Raw genomic sequence first — 8,329 nt, forward strand, 5'->3', positions numbered from 1 at the left:
GAAAAAACAACAACGTTCCTCCTTGTTTCGGCGGACACAAAATGTGTCTCAGGTCGGGAGGAAGGAGAACAGAGTGAGGAGCCATAATTATCTCTGTGATGTGCAAAGGTCGTTGTTTGTGTATTCTGTCACCTTCTTGGAGATCACTGGAGGACGGGGCGTGTTGTTGCCGCGCACTGCCCCCACTCCCTCCCCAGGCGTTACGTAACCCTGTTTGTTACGTTGCACAATAGGTGCTCAGTGGAGGCGGACAGCGAGTGGGTGGCCACCGGTAGGCCTGCATCGGCGATGCCTCCCGGAGATGAGACGATAGGGCAGCAGAGATGAGGTGTAGGGTTCCTTGGGCTGTGAAGTACACTCGACAACAGCTGCTTTCCCTTGTCCGTCCTGGTCCCTCTACGTTATGTGTTTCGGTCCGTGTTAGCGCTCGGCGGATCCAACGGGGGGGTTGTCGTTGGTGATGTGCATTGGGTGTTTTTTGTTTGCAGCGTCCTGTGTGGACGTGATGTATGGTGGGCGACTGGGCGTTGATGAGGGCCGTTCATAAAGCATAAAGGTCTCAAGTATGACCGCCGCGGGACAGGAAAGGCCGTTGGCCCAGGGGGCGGCGGCGGGGTCGGGGGATCTGATACTTCCTCTTCACGCTTCAGCCCTTTCTCTCCGCGTCTCCGCGGTCGCCGATGATTGATTGGTTCTTGTTGTAGGGGAAGTATGCTATGTTAGGGATGACAATGGCCACCTCTGTCCCGAAGGTCTCGCCACCGAAGCCATACACTCCCCATGACCCGATGAAAGAGTACATCTGTTTGTGAGCAAACAGCGTTGCGCTGTGTGTGTTTTTTAAACGCTTAAGGTCAACCCGTAGGAAATTCCGTGGGAGAGAGAGAGAGACGTAAGGCGATCAGGTTGTGTCAGTAAGAGCAAACCCGTCTTTTAATAGACCACTATTGTGAGGGCCAGCGCGCCACAACAGAGCACGTGGGCGGCTCATAATGCCTCTTATGAGTCGGCGACGAGGGCTTTGCGGTTTCCAACGGATGGCCAATGGCTTGATTAGCGGGCGGCTCAGATGATGGATGCTTGGCCCTCTGCGTGACCTCGGCGGAGGCCTTTTTAACCCACGGCCATGAAGTCATCTCCACTGAGTCCCATCAGCGCGTTGGAGGCACTGCAGCAGCCTTCAGCCACGACCACCCACCGGCTCGTAAACGCCAGCGCTTCGTCAATTTGCTTTAGATGAGTCTCTTGACTTCATTGAAGGCAGCATAAACCCCCCAAAAAAAAAAAAAGAGTCGATCCAATGCGAAAATAAATTAAGCACGGCGTCTATCATTCCTGTGGTTTTACATAGTTGAGTCTGTGTTTGTAGGCTTCAATCGCCCTCCTCCGTCACTCTCTCTCTCACTCTCACTCTGTCGCTCTCTCTCTCTTTTGCTCTCTCACGCACTTTCCTTTAAGCTTATTGGAGGAGAAGGGAAGAGGGGGAGGCGGTCTGTCGCCTTCAAGGGACATGTGTTCAGGGCCTCATTGGGCGCTGAGTAGGAGGCCCAACGCAACGGGCCCTAGATTAGTTTGCATCCTATTGATAAACCCTGAGTCTGGCTGAGTTATGGTTATACGGTGGCCATTTGACAAGTAATCATGCCATGCGTCTGGTTTCTGGTCACATCATAAAAGTAGCGGTGGAGTTTTTTCACTTCCAACAGGTTGATGTAAAAGGCCATTTTAACATTTGAAGGGATTGGATTAGCACATGAATATGTTTGAGGCCCGCAGTGAGGTTAAACTTTACAGACCTAATATAGAGGTTTCCCTTGCTTGCGTTTGGATGTTGTCATAGATGCTTTCAATTCCAGTATTGGGATTTTTGTTCCAGAAGTCTTTGGGATCGGGCTTGTGCTGAATCAAATTGGTGGCCAAGTAAACCTCTGGAGACACTGTCTCGACAGGCTATTCATGGTTTTAGGTTTTTACTCATGTCTTCGAATTTTACATGAGCTAATTCCAACAATCGCCTAGACACTCTCACGGAGGCGATTTGTACACACACAGAGAAGCCCCAAGCACACACACTGTTGACCTAGCCCGTAGGCTGTGTTTTCACCGTTGTAAGGCCTAAACCAATGAAGAGAGGTTGTTTGTACCTTACACTGTGTATAGAGAAGTACGGTCGATGGCTACGGAAGCCCGTTTCTTTCATCGTCTAATAAATGGTTTCACCAAGTCAGAGGTTCAGCTGCCTTTTGTACATTTTGTTATTCTTTGTGAACCATCAGAGGATGTCAAAGCTTCCTTCCCTCCATCTTTTGTCAGTCGGGCTTGGGACTTGACTCTGGCCCAGAGCTCAAACACAAACTAGTGCCAGGAAAATGACCTATTCCCCCCCGGAGTTGTCATTCGATTTGCGTTCTCTTTCATTGGTTTCCATTCAATCCCATGGCAAAAAAAAAAAACCATTTGCCCCTGAATCAAGCTCACCCCTCAATCTATTCACGTTCACACACTGAACCAGATGTGGTGACATTCAAAACGTCGTCCTTTTTATCAGGCCGATGTCGTAGTAAACAACAGTCGCCCCGTCTCATGCCCCATCTGGCCGCCGGCCATCCAAAGAAGACCTTTAACCTTGGCATTGATGCGCTACCGCCGCGCTCTGTGTACCTGGATTGTTGACATGTTTTGCAGTTTAATTATTAACAGAATTATGAGTTAATGGGTAGCTCACGGCCACAGGTTGACGAGGGTCACTAACCGCTCCACGGCGGCACGGAAAACACGGCAATAAAGTGTGTGGCTAATAGGACTGACAGCCTTTTTGTTGTTGTTGTTTTCTTGATCTTTTACACCCTACGCGTTAGAGATTGAAGGTGTATAGATAAAGCCCCCACCATTTCCCTTCAAGGCCGCGTTTTGGTTTGATTAGTTATGGCGGTCTTAGATGAAATCTGTAACTATAAACCATGCGTATGTTGTACGTTGTACATCTCTCGCGGTGGCTCCTTTATTTTTATTGGGAGTAACACGATCACATGCTATGGATGGTCCTGTGAGATGACCAAATATCATCGCCCAGCCACCTTCGGTCAGCTGGTGTGTCAACACGTTGACCTTTCCTCACCACGGTGACAAAACCCTATTTCAGTCCTTCGTAAGATCACGCGTGTCCTTCTATATCTTGGCGCCCCTCAGGCCCCCAGCCCCCTCTCTGTATTAAAACAGCAATAACGGACGATCAAAGGAGAGGGAGAAAGAATGACATGGCGTTAGATGACGCTGCTCTTGTGATCAACTTGATGTTCATGTGTTGATGCCAATGAGTATTTCCTTGTTGCTATGTGTAGCAATAGCAACCGCGGCAACTCTTGTCGTTTTTTCTCCCTCACATCTCTGTGGTGTCCCCTAATGAATTTTCATGTGATCTCTGTGTATGTGTTTGTGTGTGTGTGTGTGTGCGTGCACGTGCACCCATCAGCTGTGCGTGTGCAGGCGCTAGATTATGAATGAAAGCAGAGAAGCCTTTTAGGTCTGGTAACCCTTTCCTCGCTGCCTCCTTCAGATAAGATGGCACTGAGCAATAATGTCCTCTCTGGGGAGATGCTGTTGGGAGGAAATAACATGGAGTTAAGTGAGGAAGAGTGGGAGTGCTTGCAGGCAGTTAATTCATTTTTTTTTTTCAAGGGACTTGAGAGAGGCAGCGTTTGTGAATTGCTCTTCTCTGCTTTAATGCAAAACACTTGGGGCTTAGCCACGGAGGACATGCCGCAGCTACTAATGTCCCCTCTGTTATCTCCTCCCTTCTGCTCCCCTCCAGTCTGCCCCAGCAAGGACATCCGCAACAACGTGACGGACCTCATGTCGCTGGAGAACTGCACGATCATCGAGGGCCACCTGAAGATCCTGCTCATGTTCAAGACCAAGCAGGAGGACTTCCGCGGCATCAGCTTCCCCCGGCTGCGCGTGGTGACAGACTACCTGCTGCTCTTCCGCGTCTACGGCCTGGAGAGCCTCACCGACCTCTTCCCCAACCTGACGGTGATCCGCGGCAACAACCTGTTCTTCAACTACGCCCTGGTGCTGTTCGAGATGCTGCAGCTGAAGGAGATCGGCCTGCACAGCCTCATGAACATCACGCGGGGCGCGGTGCGCATCGAGAAGAACCCCGACCTCTGTTACCTGGCGACGCTGGACTGGTCGAAGGTGCTGGACACGGTGGAGGACAACTACATCGTGGAGAACAAGAACGACCGGGAGTGCGGCGACGTGTGTCCCGGGACGGCCCAGGGGCAGACGGTCTGCCTGCAGAACACCATCAACGGACACTTCCGGGGCCGCTGCTGGACACAGAACCACTGCCAGAGAAGTAAGTGTCACCGCGGCAGCGCGGGGAGGGGGGGGAAACATGCAAACATGCACTTTTTGTGCTAAATCAAAAGCCTCCTCAAAGACTCAAGACACTTGATCAGAGTTCCTCGAGATTTTGCGTAGCGGATTTTTAGGATTTGTTCTATGAACATCCGCACTGTACCGACAGAAATATTTAGCTTCTCCTTCTTCTGTCAAATGTACTTATTGTACATCTGTAGATACGTTACCGCCACCGGTATGTGGTCGATAAGGGGCGCTCAGGCTTTGAATGTTGTCCCCCAGCGCTCTGTGTGTGTGTGTGTGTGGGGGCAGAAGGCGTTGAAGAATGAGCCTAGAAGAAAGTAATGGTGGTGGAAAACATGTCCGTATTGACCGGCCGGGGGTGATGGTACAGCACTCAGGTATCCATCACCCTGCCTGTTGTAAAGCGGCACGTAGAGGCGCAGAATGAGACTATGCACGGCGGAATTTCCTTCGTAGAAATCAATCTGGGGCGGGTGTTGTTGTTTTTTTGGGGGGGGGGGGGGGTGGTCTTGATATTAGCCCATGTGGGAGGGGGTCACGGACATGACCCGCCCCCTGATTAGTATTCATTGACTGGGGCATTGTGGGTAAGTGTCCTGTAATTACAGCCTAGTGATCGGCTTGATGGGAGAAAGGGCTCCACTGCATTGTAAAACAGCCAACCGCACACTGACAGGCAGGCATTATGGGTAAAAAAGAAAAATAAGAAAGGACGGCGACAGCGAGAACGCTCAAGGAGCGAAAGACAGTAAGGGAAGCGGTGAGAGAGTGCGAGTCAAGACAAACACGAGGGCCACATCGACATGCAGGAGTCGAATTTGTAACTATATACTTGTTTGGTATAAATTACACAGCTTTTATGTCCCCGGGTCAAAGTGAGCCGTGGGTCAGTGTTGTGCCGTCGCCAGCGTGCTACTGGGTCGGTCGCTCGGTCACATTTTCCTTTTCATGTCCCGAGCACGGAGACAGGCGTCCATTGTGACAGAGTCCGCTTATTATTGTTGTGAAGGCGATTACAGCTTGTGTTGTTATTTTACCGGTTGTTTTGTACCTGCTCCCGCCCGGCCCCGTGTCTGACTGGTTGGGGAGCATTTACAGCTTCTCCCTCTCTCTCTACCTCTCTGGCTCTCTAGCTCTCTACCTCTCTCACGCTCTCACTTCTCTCTTTCTCTCTCTTTGCCTCTATCTCTCTCACTCTCTCTCTCTATCTCTACTACTCTTTCTCTGTCTCTACCTCTCTCCAACTCTCTCTCCAACGTCTCTCTTGTTCACTCTGCCTCGTTCTCTGGCTTTATCTCTTACTTGCATCACTCACTCTCTATCCTTATTCCTAGGATTATCTTTTGTCACTATTCACTATTTTTTGTGATTATGCTCAGTTGAGTGTTTTGGTCACTAAATGTTAAGAGCTATATTCTTCTACTTTCAGAACTTTCTATTAGGGTTGTTATGTGTCTGTTAAACATAAAGTCCATAGGTCCATAGTAAATATTATGGTATATAATAGGGTACATTGGAGAGTTGAAATTGTTGATGTAATTGAATATTGAAAATAAATAGGAATGAAATTCAGAGAGTTGACAGCTCTAGTGTGTGTGTGTTTGTGTGTTTGTGTGTTTGTGTGTGTGTGAGTGTGTGTGTGTGTGTGTGTGTGTGTGTCCTCTGGTTTGGAAAGGCCAAGGAGGTGCTATGACGAGCTGCTGCTGCATGTCATGTGACAGGCGTCAGTTCAGTGTTGTGTGTCAAAGCACCAGTCATTTCTAGATAATGAGCAATGCCTCTCTCCCTGCGTGCATGCGTGTGCGCCCAACATGGTCTCACAGGAATCCGTGAAATGACTACGGTCGGACGCTTAACTCGAAATCTGTGGCCACATCACGGAAACATGCCGATATCCGTGTGTTAAGCCCCCGCTGTGGTCAAATGTGGCACACACACAGATTGAAACGGGAGCACACACACAGATTGAAACGGGAATCTGTGTGTGTGTGCCACGGAATATCATTGTCATTTACTTGCATTGGAGCAACTTCCGTGGACACAACAAGGACAATTTAAGTGTTTCAGTGAGACCACCCCGGGTTTTGAGTTAAGCCCCCGTGGTCGACTCACTTGTTGAAACGGGGATCCGTGTGTGAGCCACGGAACATCAGCGTCATTAACTTGCATTGGAGCGAATACCGTGGCCACATCACGGAAATCGGCGTGTCATTTCACGGATTCCTGTGAGACCAGGTTGGTGTGCGCGCATGTGTGTGTATTTGTGTGTGTGTGTATGGGGGGGGGGGGGGGGGGGGTTTGTGAGAGTGTGCGTGCACTGTAAATATCTATTTACATAGTCCTCAGAAGAGATGCCAACAGTCTCCCCTTTACTTTTTTCCCTTTCCTTTGTTTCTCTCCCCCCTCTTTACAAACAACTTGACTCACTATAGTTGTTTGTATAGAATCATCAGAATACAACTCTGTGCAGCTCTGACTTGAAATGAAATGTAGCTGGTGAGATCAACGGTGAGTTATTCGTCTGAACCAACGTTTCTGAAAATAATAAAGAAAATCTGGTTTATATCAGAGGAAATTAAAATGAAACTATTGTCCCTTTTGGAAAACATTCACCTGCAAAACAAAAACAACATGGGGTAAGACGGGAAATATTGTGAGTTTTAAAAGAGGCCACACATGGCCACACACGCAGCAGGAGGAGGACATCAGATGGTTCGTTTGAGTTTATGTGTGAGTGGAAACTCGGCATGGTTTTGACTGGCTTTTACAGGGGTCTCTTTGCCCGAGGTAAGGGCCAGTGTGTGTGTGTGTGTGTGTGTGTGTGTGTGTGTGTGTGTGTGTGTTTGTGAGCGTGCGTGCGTGTGCGTGCGCGCGCGCGCGCGTCACCCCATGCATGGTGATGAGTGTCTGTACATGAATGTGTGTCCGTGTACATTTCTGTTTGAGTGCGTCTATCACAGGAGGGTTGCGCCGGCCAAACTGTGCGTTGGTAGCACGAAGGCTAAAGTTTCTCTCTTGGCTTTGACGAGCTGTCACCGACTGTGCCTCCTGATTGAGTATTAGGCTGGCTTGCTGGCTCTGCCATGAGGATGGCTGGGGAGCAAAGTACAGTGAGTCCTGCTTGAGTCTGACTGCCTCTGGGTATCACAAAATCAAACACGCAACGACTCAAACATGGAGGCACAGCTCCACGTGCTGGCAGGGGGGGTGGCGTTGATTCAGACCATCGGAAAGACGGACGACAATGAGGACTTGGAATCACTCCTGGTCAATGACGATTTTAAGTCGTCCCTATGTATTAAAATAATGTAAGAAATATAAATGGACTGCATTTGTGTAGCGCTTTTCTAACCAGTGGCCACTCAAAGAGCTTTACAGCATTGCCGAACCATTCACCCATTCATGCAAACGTTCACACACCCACGGCGGTGGCAGCCACGCAAGGCGACAGCCACGCAAGGCGACAGCCACGCAAGGCGACAGCCACGCAAGGCGACAGCCAGCCCGTCGGGAGCAGTTAGGGCATGGTGTCTCGCTCAGGGACACCTCAACTCTAGAACTAGCCACCTTCCGGTTACAAGCCAACCCGCTCTACCTCCGGAGCCACATGCCGCCCAGATGTGAGCAGGGTCACTTTAGGGACAGCTATTCATTGGAGAGGCCTTCACGGCCTCAACGGTCACTTCAAATGCATGCCGCTTCGCTCGTGTTCGCGTTGTTTCAACACTGACCCGATCTGCAGCGGAGCAGCCTCTGACAACACAAGCCTCCGCCCTCGTATGAAAGGGCGTAATGAGACTCTTTCTGCAGGACAGAACAGAAACACCACTTATAACACTAATCACTTTCAACACCGCTGTGAGTCCTCTGCCTTGAATAACTGCAGCGTTTCCCAAGGCCTTCTGTGAGCAAGTGCTGCGATAGAGCGCGCCAAAGTAAA

The 8,329-nt window shown here is 49.9% G+C and overlaps 1 protein-coding gene across 1 annotated transcript in view; it reads left to right on the forward strand.

Moving 5' to 3' along the window:
- Window positions 1-8,329, forward strand: part of insrb (insulin receptor b) — a 69,062-nt gene that overhangs the window by 20,186 nt on the left and 40,547 nt on the right. The window contains 1 exon segment of the mRNA XM_056603297.1: window positions 3,812-4,360. Within this exon segment, the coding sequence (XP_056459272.1) occupies window positions 3,812-4,360 (549 nt within the window).

This window comes from Gadus chalcogrammus, chromosome 12, assembly GCF_026213295.1.
Source record: "Gadus chalcogrammus isolate NIFS_2021 chromosome 12, NIFS_Gcha_1.0, whole genome shotgun sequence".
NCBI lineage: Eukaryota > Metazoa > Chordata > Actinopteri > Gadiformes > Gadidae > Gadus > Gadus chalcogrammus.